The sequence below is a fragment of the Oratosquilla oratoria genome, chromosome 34, assembly GCF_046742065.1.
Source record: "Oratosquilla oratoria isolate Oo_2021 chromosome 34, ASM4674206v1, whole genome shotgun sequence".
Classification (NCBI taxonomy): domain Eukaryota; kingdom Metazoa; phylum Arthropoda; class Malacostraca; order Stomatopoda; family Squillidae; genus Oratosquilla; species Oratosquilla oratoria.
This window is the reverse complement of record NC_134810.1, coordinates 24,638,268-24,650,402: the sequence shown is the minus strand read 5'-3', so window position 1 is coordinate 24,650,402 and position 12,135 is coordinate 24,638,268. Positions and strand designations below refer to the sequence as shown.

The window sequence follows — 12,135 nt, the reverse complement described above, 5'->3', positions numbered from 1 at the left end:
AGTGTAGGCCTTATGGTCTTTTGCAGTCTCCTTTATTTCTTATGTTCTTATGTTTTTAAAGTGGTTGTCCTTTGAATTGGCCACTCTGTGGTGAGGCTGGTGGAGACAATTCCAGCAAGGTGGCTTGTTGCTCTTACCTGGTTCTCTTACCTGGTGGGCTTCCCATCCTCATCCAGCTTATGATGTAGGCAAGGAAGCCGCACTCTGCTGATACGCCAGCCCATAATTCTACACATGACCTTTATATATTAATTGCAACTGGCTGGATAGTGTATCATAAGCAGCAACATTGCATGGAGCTGTGTCAAGGTGTCGATTGGTACTGCCTTATGCAATATAATCAAATAATATATCACCGAGATAAGCTGCAAGACCTCGTTTGAACACATCAATATCACTGCAGTTAACAAGTTCTGCTGGCAATTCATTCCACAGATTCACACATCTAATACTAAAATACCTTCTCCGTACTTCTACTTGTGTTCTGGTGTGACCAATTTTGAAGTCATGGCCCCTTGTGCTACTCAACAAGGGTCGAGGGAACAAGTCATCACGAGAAATTGCTAGTTTCCCATGGAAAATATGCCAACATTTAATTATATCATGCCTAAGTAATCTCCCTTTAATTGAATATAAGTTAAGAGTCCTAAGTCGCTGCGAGTAATCCAAACCCTCCAATCCATGTATCTCCCTTGTCCATCTCCTTTGTACAGACTCCAACTGTCTAACATCTCCTACATAACCCAAGTTCCAAACTGAGGATGCATATTCAAGCAAAGGACGCACATGTGTGGTGAAAAGGGGAAGCATAAAAGAGTCTTGCCGATTAACTGTTGATCGGAGAATACTGGTTGATACTCCACTTGCTTTATGTACAATATTAGAAATATGTTGGTGAAATTTAAGTTTGTTATCAATACACACACCCAAGTCCGTAACTGATTCCTGAAATGGAATAGATACGTTATTGACATGATAATGAACATCTACCAAATCTGTCCAAAAAGCATTGCTTCTGGTAAACCTTATGGCAACACACTTTGCTGGATTGAGTGCAAGTCCCCAAGATTCAGATACATGGTAGAGAGTATCAATGTCCACCTGACATCTTCTCACTGCAGTTAAGGCATCTTCTTTTGAACATACCTCAATACTAACATACAGCTTCAAATCATCGGCAAATATCTTAGTAGGAGACCTGGTATTTGACGTAATGAAGTTAATGTACAGCAAGAAGAGTAGAGGCCCCAAAACTGATCCCTGAGGGACTCCACTGGTTACCTGCTTAGGTGAACTCTTAGCATGTGCCACAACAACATTCATTACCCGTTCTGTAAGAAAATCTTTAATCCAGAAAAGAACTTTGCCTGTAATCCCTAGGTTTATCAATTTGTCCAACAAAATGTCATGATTAACAACATCAAAGGCCTTGGAATAGTCAAATAAAATCAAGTCAACTGTTTTTCCACGATCAAGTGCCAGAGTAATTTCATCATACGTGATCAATAACTGATCTTCGGTAGATCTTCCAGGGCGAAAACCAAATTGATCATGTGTTAACAGATTATTTTCCTCAATGTAATCATATATTAGTTTAGCAAGTATTCTTTCTAAGGATTTGCACACAACTGATGTTAATGATACAGGTCTATACATATAATGGATCTGCACGGGAACCTTTCTTTAAAATGTGCACAACAAATGATGTTTTCCATGGAGCTGGTAGACGGCCAGTTGCATATGATTTTTGGAAAATGAGTGTTAATGGGTAAGATAACTGTTCAATACAGGTCTTTAAAAAATAAGGGTGCACTTCATCTGGTCCCATGGCTGAAAAAGAATTAAGCTGTGCAATTGCCTTAGTCACCGATTCTTGCGATATATCAGGATCCCCTATTGTACCTCCGTGAACCTGATGAGGTAATGGGTTAGCCTCGACATTTTGTATATACACTGATGCGAAAGCTGTGGCAAATATATCAGCCATAGTAATTGCCTCATTAACAATCTGCCCGCTTTGAGATTTTAAAGGTCCTGCACCCACTCTTGCTACCTTTTTTCTCCTAATATAGGCATGAAAAAGCTTAGAGTTATGCACCATGTCATTTACCAAAGAAAGCTCATATTCTGACTGTTTGTTAATGGCAAAGGTTTTGTATTGGTAATTGATTTGCAGAAATTGATGTAAAGCTTCTCCAGCTTCAACTGAATTTCTGCCAATTTGTGAGCGGACTTCTTTATAATTACTCCACATTAAAGATCTAGCTTTTTTAAGAGATAAAGGAGGTTTGACTGGCCATGGAGGACCACTATGAAGCCTGGTAGTAACTGGTACATACTCTGCTATCAAATGATGAACATACTCAAGGAAGATATTATACATTGCATCAATATCAAGGTGTCCTGAATGCAAGTTTACAAATATTGTCCTTGCCTTTCTTGAGAGGGATTCTGTTGTCTTGAGGGAGATAGAGTAATGAAAAAGGTGCTTGAAATAGCCTCCCTAACCTAACCAGGCTGAGGAGCCACCACTAGCAAGGCAATCTCAAATATGACATGAATGATAACCAAATAAGGGAGCAATAGCCATTCCTAAAACTAAGGTCCTCCTGGACTCAACATATTTGTGAGTAAAGCAGACCCCCCCCCAAAAAAAAAAAAAAAAAAAAATAATAATAATAATAATGATGATAATATACAAGGGTAACACTGGGGCAACTACCCACCTTCCCCAGAAAGGGTAATAATCGCTGACTTCAGCGTTATCAGCAGACCCAAACACCACAGTGACTGCAACCCAGTTCCATTCAACAATATTGCATGCCTGAACCTAACCAGCCCTGCTAGTCCCTCAGTTGACCTGTACAATACCCACTACCCAAGATTCATGGTCCTGAAATTGATGAGTAGCATGGATGGTGCTATGATAGTGGTGCATTTGTTTACGGTTTGGCAATTGTATAATTGAGCACTTACATCGAAAAATGAGTGAGTGGTATCATTTCAAAAAGATTGTATAAACAAAATATCAGATATCGAACCATTGAATAGTGAGAGAAACATGTAATATTGAGTGTGTTTGTATTGTAAAAAAGCAATGAAGCTTTTGCCCTAAGATAAGTCATTGTTACTATGGCAAGAAATGTTTAGGAGATATGTCATGTGCATACTAGGATACCCTAAAGGGAATGATATCACAGTCATATCCGGACTTCAAAAGACCACATCCTCAAAATTAAAGACTGATCAGCATATCATCCATGGAAAACGTGGCTTTCTTCAAACTTGTTTGCAATTTGTTGTTGATGTAACATGCTGACAAGCACCCTCAGTTTCATCGCTTAGGGGACCGAGTTGTTTGATTAGGTTAAGTGAGGCTACGTAAGGTAAGGGTCATGTTATGTTAGTTTTGGTTAAATAAGATTAGGTAGTCTAGGTGAGGTTAGTTTAGGATAGTATAGGTTAGGTTAGTATAGGTTATGTTAGGTTGAAAATAGTGTTGTTGTTAGAACAGCTAAGTTAGGTTAGCTGAGCTTAGGATATAGGTTATATTAAGTTTAGGTTAGATTAGCTGATATTAGTTCAATGTAGTTTGAGTATGTTGGCATTAGGTTAGGGTGGGTTAGCTGAGGAGATTAGGTTAGATTAGCTAAGTTTAGGTTAGGTATGTGAGGTTATTTAGGATTGGTTAGGTTAGCTGATGTGAGGTTGGGTTAGATTATGCTGATGTCAGCCAAGGATAGGTTAGGTTAAATTAACTTGATTTACATTAGGTTAGCGTAGATTAAATCAGTTTACATTATGTTAGGTTAGATAAGATGAGGATAGGTTAGAATAAGGTTAGATCAGATTAGGTTTAGTTAACTGAGGTGATGGTAGGTTAGGTGTTGTTAGGTTGCTGAGGTTAGGTTAGCTAAGGTTAAATTAGTTTAAATGAGGTTAGGTTTAGGCCAGGTTAGCTGAGGTTATGTTGGATTGAATTAGGTTAGCTGAGGCCAGGTTAGCTAAGGTTAAGGTAGTTAGCTTAATGTAACTTAGGTTAAGTTGGGTTAGGTTAGGTTATTTTAACTGAAGTTAGATCAGGATAGGCTAGCTTAGGTTTGACTAGCTGAAGTTAGGATAGGTTAACTAAGGCTAGGTTAGATTTGCCTATGTAAGGTTAGGTTATCTAAAGCCAGGTTAGGTTAGGGTAGATTATATTAGGATAGGTTAGCTGAGGTTACATTATGTTGAAGTTAGGTTAGATTAGCCAAGCTAGGTTAGGTTAACTGCAGTTCAGGTTCGGTTATGTTAGGTTTGCTTAGGTTAGTCTATCAGAGGTTATGTTAGGTTACATGATGTTAGGATAGGTTAACAGGTTTGGTTAAGTTAGCTAAGGCAAGGTAAGTTTAGATTAGCTAAAACTAGGTTAGGTTAGCCAAGTTTATATTGGGGTAGGTTATATATATATATATATATATATATATATATATATATATATATATATATATATATATACAGATATATATATATAATATATTACATATACCAAGGCTTTTCCCCCCTTACAAGGGGGGTAGCCAAAAAGAAAAAGGCATAAAATCATTCCCACCCATTCCATCCCTGAATACACTCCACACCCCTCCACCCTCCCTCTTATCTTAGCACCTCCTGAATGACGGGTCATCCCTGCACCTTTTCCACTGCCCTGGGTCAGAAGCAGTGTCGCAAGACACAGCACATCCACAGCAAGGCCGCTTCATTAAATCGGCGACCCCCCCTCTCCGTCCCCCCATTGCATAAAATGAAAGGACGGGGAGAAATCCCTTCAGGGTGCGTCAAATTTTGTTCACATATACTACCTCACCCCCCATCCACCCGCCCATTCCACCTCATGCAATCACAACATCATCCATATACAACCATTCTCCATTCACCCCTGTCCTCTGTCCTCTACTGTCCTTCCTCAACAGACATTCCCCTCTTCCCCAAAGCCCCCTTCACCCCATCCATCCACCTCATCCTAGGATGTCCCCTCATGTTCACTCCCTCCACATCTGCCTTCCACACCTCTTTTACTTGCCTTTCTTCACTCATTCTTTCCATGTGTCCAAACCATCCTAATATTCTTTCATCAACCCTATCTCCCAGCTCCTTTTCCACCCCTGTTCTCCTCCTCACCTCCTCATTTCTCACTCTATCTATCCTAGTAACCCCCATCATACTTCTCAGACACCTCATCTCAAACACATTCAAACTCCTTCTCTCTTCTTCTCTTATGTTCCATGTTTCTGCCCCATACAGTGCTGTTGGCACAATCACTCCTTCATGCACTCTCCTCTTCGCATCCATTCCCAAATGTCTATTCCTCATTACACTTTAATCCACCAAGGCATTTACTTACTTCTCTCAATCTACATTCTACCTCCACTTTCACTCTACCTTTCCCTGCCACATTTGCACCCAAGTATCTAAAAATATCCACTTCCTCCAGTCGCTCTCCCTTAATGCTCACTTCCAGTCTACTGCCATTTTCACCCCTTGTACATCTCATCACCTTACTTTTACCCACATTTATCTTTAGCTTTCTTCTATCACATACTCTCCCAAACTCTGCCACCAACTTCCTCAATCCCTCCTCCGATCCTGCCACAAGCGCAGGATTATATATATTATATATATATATATTATATATATGTATATATATAATATATTATATATATATATATATGTATGTATATAATATATATATATATATATATATATATATATATATATATATATATATATATATATATTATATATATATATATATATATATAATATATATATATATATATATATATATATATATATATTATAATATATATATATATATATTATAATATATATATATATATATATATATATATATATATATATATATATATATATATATATATAAAAATCTAAATATTATATGTATATATATATATATATATATATATATATATATATATATATATATATATATATATATATATATATGATATATTATTGGTATTGGCTGCTTGTTATTGAGGCAAAGTAGCATGCAGTCGATACTTTAGGGTCTATATGGGGCGCCCCTACGGACCAGAGCCACACATCATTTTATCTATGATAGAAGAAATTCTGTTCATAGAGAAATGATGACACTTTTATACTACGACTGTCCCTCCGTTATGCTGTCCCCCAACCCCTTGTTGCTGTCCTGTACCATTTCTCTGAGTATTCTCTTTCTGTGATGGGGGAATTCCCTGTGGTGGGGGAAAAGAATACTGCCACCAAGTTTTCCCACTTGGATCGTAAGAGGCGAGAAGAAAGGGATGGGGAGAGGGACTAGGCATCCTTCTCCCTGTAGCACGGGGCATATAACCTAAAAAGAAAAGTGAAGGCATAAGGGGTGCTGGAGGGCCTCGGGCCAGCACCCTAAGGTTTGGGTCTTTTAATGTGCGTGGATGTGGTACAGATGAGAGTAAAAGGGAAGAGATAGGTAGTATGTTTGTGAGAAGAAAGATGGATGTGTTGGCTTTGAGTGAAACTAAGTTGAAAGGGAAGGGTGAGTGTAAGTTTGGGAGTGTAAGTGGGAGGTTATCAGGAGTGAGGAGAGGGCGAGGGAGGGAAGGGGTGGCTATTCTAGTAAGTGAGGAGATAGGTAAACAGGTAGTGGAGTGGAAGGAGGTTTCCTCAAGGATAATGTGGATGAAGGTGAAACTGGGAAAGGAGAAGTGGGTCTTTGTAAGTGCATATGGGCCCGGCAGTGAGAAGAGCGTGGAAGAAAGGGAGGCCTTTTAAAGATTTAAATGAGTGCATAGAGGGTTTAGGAAGAAATGTCAATGTAATAGTACTGGGAGACCTTAATGCTAGGGTGGGAAATGGTCCAATCGATGGAGTGGTTGGGAAGTGTGGAGTTCCAGGAAAGAATCGTAGTGGAGAGTTGATGGTGGAAATGTGTCTAGAAAGAGAGTTGATGATAGCAAATACAGTGTTTCGGAAGAAAGTCAAGCATAAGTACACATGGGAGAGGGTGGTGGAGGGAAGGGTGGTAGATAGAGCGCTAATGGATTATGTAGTGGTAAATAGGATTATGATAGGAAGAGTTAAGCTATGTACATGTGCTAAGGGGAGAGGGTGGGGGAATATCAGATCATTTTTTGGTGGAAAGTAAGCTGAGGGTGGAGGATAGATGGAGAAAGAGGAAAGGGACAAAAGGTAGGGAGGTTCTTAGAGTGAACTCCTTGAATGAAAAGGAAAAGGAGAAGGAGTACGAAAAGAAGCTGAAGGAGGAGTGGGAGGGAGTAAAGGATGGAGCAGAGATGGGTGTGGAGGAGGAATGGGGATGGTTCAAGGAGGGAGTCTTAAAGTGTGCAAGGATGGTGTGTGGAACAAGAAGGACAGGGGGAAATAGAAGAAAGGGTAGTGAATGGTGGGATGAGGAAACAAAGAAGGTTGTAGAAGAGAAGAAGCGAGCATTCACAGATTGGTTACAAAAGAGGACGGGGGAGTCATATGAGAAGTACAAAGAAAAGAAAAGAGAAGTAAAGCAAAAGGTAAAGGAGGCAAAGAGGAGAGCAGATGTGAAATGGGGTAGGAGTATGACAGAAAATTTTGAAAGTAATAAAAAGATGTTTTGGAAAGAAATTAAGAGAGGAAGAGGAGGCGAATCAAGTAGGGAAGAAAAGGTAAAAGGTACAGATGGAGAGATGATAAAGGAAGAGATGGCAGTAAGGGGAAGATGGGCAGAATATTTTAGGGAGTTGCTAAATGTGAAGGAGGATAGGGAGGGAAAGATAGCTGCAGTGGGAAATGCGAAGAAAATGAGAGTGATGAGTGAGGAGAATGGAGGAGAAATAGGGAAGGATGAGGTGAAGGCAGTTGTAAAGATGATGAAAGCAGGTAAGGCACCTGGTCTGGATGGATGCCATGCAGAATGTCTGAAAAAGGGAGGTTCAGTGATGGTGGACTGGTTGGTGAGGTTATTTAATGTTTGCTGGAGAGAGGGTAGAGTACCGGAGGACTGGAGAAGTGCCTGTATAGTTCCTCTTTACAAGGGAAAAGGGGACAAGTGTGAATGTAGTAGTTTCAGAGGGATTAGCCTGTTAAGTGTAGTAGGGAAGTCTTATGGGAGGATCTTAATTGAGAGGATTAGGAGAGGAACAGAAGGAGTAATTGGTGAGGAATAGTGTGGTTTTAGGACAGGTAGAGGTTGTGTAGATCAGATCTTTGTGGTAAGACAGATATGTGAGAAAGCTATAGGAAAGGGGAAGAATGTTTTTTGGGCTTTTATGGATCTGGAAAAGGCTTATGATAGGGTAGACAGAAAGGCACTGTGGGAGGTTATGCAGATTTATGGGATAGGAGGAAAGCTTTTGGGAGCTGTCAAGAGTTTTTATGAGAGTAGTAGAGCTTGTGTCAGGATTAGAAATGGAGAGAGTGAGTGGTTTGAAGTAAAGGTGGGACTTCGTCAAGGATGCGTTATGTCGCCCTGGCTGTTCAACTTATACATGGATGGGGTGGTGCGAGAGGTGAATGCTAGGGTAGTGGGTCAGGGATTGGAGATGGTTAAAGAAAATGGAGAAAAGTGGGAGGTGAGCCAGCTGTTGTTTGCGGACGACACTGTGCTTGTGGCAGGGTCAGAGGAGGGATTGAGGAAGCTGGTGGCAGAGTTTGGGAGAGTATGTGATAGAAGAAAGCTAAAGATAAATGTGGGTAAAAGTAAGGTGATGAGATGTACAAGGGGTGAAAGTGGCAGTAGACTGGAAGTGAACATTAAGGGAGAGCGACTGGAGGAAGTGGATAGTTTTAGATACTTGGGTGCAAGTGTAGCAGGAAAAGGTGGAGTGAAGGTGGAGGTAGAATGTAGATTGAGAGAAGCGAGTAAATGCCTTGGTGGATTAAAGAGTGTAATGAGGAATAGACATTTGGGAATGGATGCTAAGAGGAGACTGTATGAAGGAGTGATTGTGCCAACAGCACTGTATGGGGCAGAAACGTGGAACATAAGAGAAGAAGAGAGAAGGAGTTTGAATGTGTTTGAGATGAGGTGTCTGAGAAGTATGGTGGGGGTTACTAGGCTAGATAGAGTGAGAAATGAGGAGGTGAGGAGGAGAACAGGGGTGAAAAAGGATTTGGGAGATAGGGTTGATGAAAGAATATTAGGATGGTTTGGATACATGGAAAGAATGAGTGAAGAAAGACTAGTAAAAGAGGTATGGAAGGCAGATGTGGAGGGAGTGAACATGAGGGGACATCCTAGGATGAGGTGGATGGATGGGGTGAAGGGGGCTTTGGGGAAGAGGGGAATGTCTGTTGAGGAAGGAAGGGAGAGGACGGAAGACAGAGGTGAGTGGAGAATGGTTGTATATGGATGATGTTGTGATTGCATGAGGAGGAATGGGCGGGGGGGTGGGGGGTGGGGTAGTATGCGTGAGTAAATTTTGATGCAGCCCGAAGGGATTTCTCCCCGTCCTCTCCTTATATGCAAGGGGGGACGGAGAGGGGGGGTCGCCGTTTAAATGAAGCGGCCTTGCTGTGGATGTGCTGTGTCTTGCGACACTGCTTCTGACCCAGGGCGGTGGGCAGGGTGCAGGGATGACCCGTCATCCAGGAGGTGCTCAGATGAGAGGGAGGGTGGGAGGGGTGTGGAGTGTATTTAGGGATGAAATGGGTGGGAGTGTTTTTATGCCTTTCCCTTTTTGGCTACCTCCCTTGGAAGGGGGAAAAAAGCCTTGGTATATGTATGTATGTATATATATATATATATATATATATATATACATATACATATGTATATATATATATAAAGTTTACTTGAGGTTGGGTCAAATTAGGTTAGCTGAGGTTGAATTAGGTTAGGTCAGGTTTATACATACATACATATACCAAGGCTTTTTCCCCCTTATAAGGGGGGTAGCCAAAAAGAAAAAGCATAAAATCATTCCCACTCATTCCATCCCTGAATACACTCCACACCCCTCCACCCTCCCTCTTATCTTAGCACCTCCTGAATGACGGGTCATCCCTGCACCTTGTCCACTGCCCTGGGTCAGAAGCAGTGTCGCAAGACACAGCACATCCACAGCAAGGCCGCTTCATTAAATCGGGCCCTCCCTCTCCGTCCCCCGTCCCCGTCAGGTTTATACCTTAGGTTAATTTAGGTTGGGGTAGGTTAGGTTAGTATAGGTAAGGTTAGGCTAGGATAGCTGAGGTTACATTAGGTTAACTAAGGTTTATATTAGGTTGGCTGAGTTTAGGTTATGACAGGTTAGATTAGCTAAGGGTAGCTTCTGTACTACAGTCTCCTCCAACACGTGACCCTGCTCACTTAGCCTCTGCGTTTGCCACATTTGTAAGCGAGATTGATTTTCCTGGTGAGATGCCTCGTCTCATTGAACTGTTAGTCACCCACCGTCAAGCTTTGGCTTTGCCTGGTGATCCATTAGGTGTTACAGATCGTGTGGTTCATAGAATTGATCTTCAGCCAGGTGCTCATCCTGTTTACATCCCCTCTTACAGGTTGCCTTGCTCTCATCGGCTAATAGCCCAATCCTTGGTTGACGACTTATTGCGTGAAGGCGTTGTACAGGAGTCCCACTCGGAGTGGAACTCGCCTCTTCTCCTGTTTTGTGTGAATTGAACTTTGTGCGGAATGATCGTATTTCGTTGTGAACTTTGAAAAACAAATGCCGGCCTTTGTGAATTGGCACCAAGTTTGCCCTTTTCCAATCAATTGGCACTATGCCTTCTTTCAAAGAACATGTAATAAGACTGTGGATCTTGTCCCCTAGTTGTTCCCTACATTCTTTAAGTGTTCATTTTGAGATCCCATCAGGCCCTGAGGCTTTTGTCACACCCAATGATCCCAGGAGATTGAGCACTTCCCTCACTTCTCTTTTCTCCAAAAAATTGTACTCTTAAAACTTCTCTTTATTTCTGCCTGAGCTGAGGCCTCTTCAGAGACATCACAATCTACTATTAACTTGGTGATTTTTTCCCTGTGTCTCAAGTCATATATGAACCTGTAAGACAGTTTTGGTTCATCTTTGCATTTATCTACTTTACCTCTTTCAAAATTGCTTTCTTCCTGTGAATTCTGATATAGTCATTCTTAGCTTGTTTGTAAACTTCTTTTGTTTTGTTGCTTCTTTTCTTCATTTTCCCCAAGCTACATCCCTAGCATTTTTTGCAATCACACACATTTCATTAAACCAATCCTGTTTTTGGCACATGTTTATTCACTCCTAGGTTGTAAATGTCAAGAACAATTTCCCATTTCCTCTTTATTCCTGTGGTATTCATGAAGTCCTCCCAATTTGTTTCTTCGAAGAATTTTTTTCAACCTAAAGTAATCTACTTCCCTAAAATTAAGTCTCCCTTGCCTGTATGATTCATTCCTTGGCTCCATTTCCTAATCCTCCAGCTAAAATTCAGTTGTAATATGGTCACTTTTTCCTATTAGGCAAAGGCAGTTCAAGCTGATGATGCCTAGTTCTTTGGTTAGTAACAGATCTAATATTGTGGGAGTGTCATCTCCTCTTACCTAGGTCGCTTCCTTTACCCAGGTCACTTCCTTTACCTTCACCTGATGTCTCCATACAAGGTCACTACTACACGCCCCCACAACATAGTGCACCATATCCAAACAACCGATCCGCCGGTCTGCAGCAAGCCTTGACGCCTTTCCCCAGAGAAGTTGGCAGTAGCCAAGCAAGAATTTCAAGAACTTCTTGACCAGGACATCATCTGCCCCTCTGAGAGTGATTGGGCATCGCCATTTCATATGGTTCCCAAGACACCACCCAGCCAGTGGAGTGCCTGTGATGATTATCGCCAACTCAACCGCATCACTGAGGCCGACCGCTACCCCATTCTACATTTCCAAGACTTCCACTTCAAGCTCCACGGGAAGCTGGTGTTTTCCAAAATCGACCTCGCCAGGGCATTCCACCAGATTCCTGTAGCACCAGAGGATGTTTAGAAAACAGCCATTGTCCCTCCTTTCGGCCTTTTTGAGTGGAGAATGATGTCGTTTTGGCCTCCGCAGTGCAGCCCAAACTTTCCCTCAGAGACTTCCACTTCGTCACCGTTGACATTGATGACATACTTGTGGCCTCTGACGATCACGAACAACACCGC

The 12,135-nt window shown here is 41.5% G+C and overlaps 1 protein-coding gene across 1 annotated transcript; it reads right to left on the bottom strand.

Moving 5' to 3' along the window:
- Window positions 1-327: 327 nt before the first annotated feature.
- LOC143018360 (uncharacterized) lies at window positions 328-11,779 on the bottom strand. Its single transcript, XM_076173720.1, has 3 exons — window positions 11,576-11,779; window positions 1,789-2,458; window positions 328-1,628 (listed from the first exon to the last, which is right to left on the bottom strand). The coding sequence occupies exons 1-3, from the start codon at window positions 11,777-11,779 to the stop codon at window positions 328-330; spliced, it is 2,175 nt and encodes a 724-aa protein (XP_076029835.1).
- Window positions 11,780-12,135: the final 356 nt, after the last annotated feature.

Coding starts and splice junctions, on each gene's coding strand:
- LOC143018360 (XM_076173720.1), bottom strand. CDS start 11,779: ATGAAATGGCGATGCCCAATCACTCTCAGAGGGGCAGATGATGTCCTG. Junction 2,459..11,575: donor TATGGAGACATCAGGTGAAG/GTAAAGGAAGTG, acceptor ATCTCCCTCAAG/ACAACAGAATCCCTCTCAAG. Junction 1,629..1,788: donor CCCTTATTTTTTAAAGACCT/GTATTGAACAGT, acceptor CATTAACATCAG/TTGTGTGCAAATCCTTAGAA.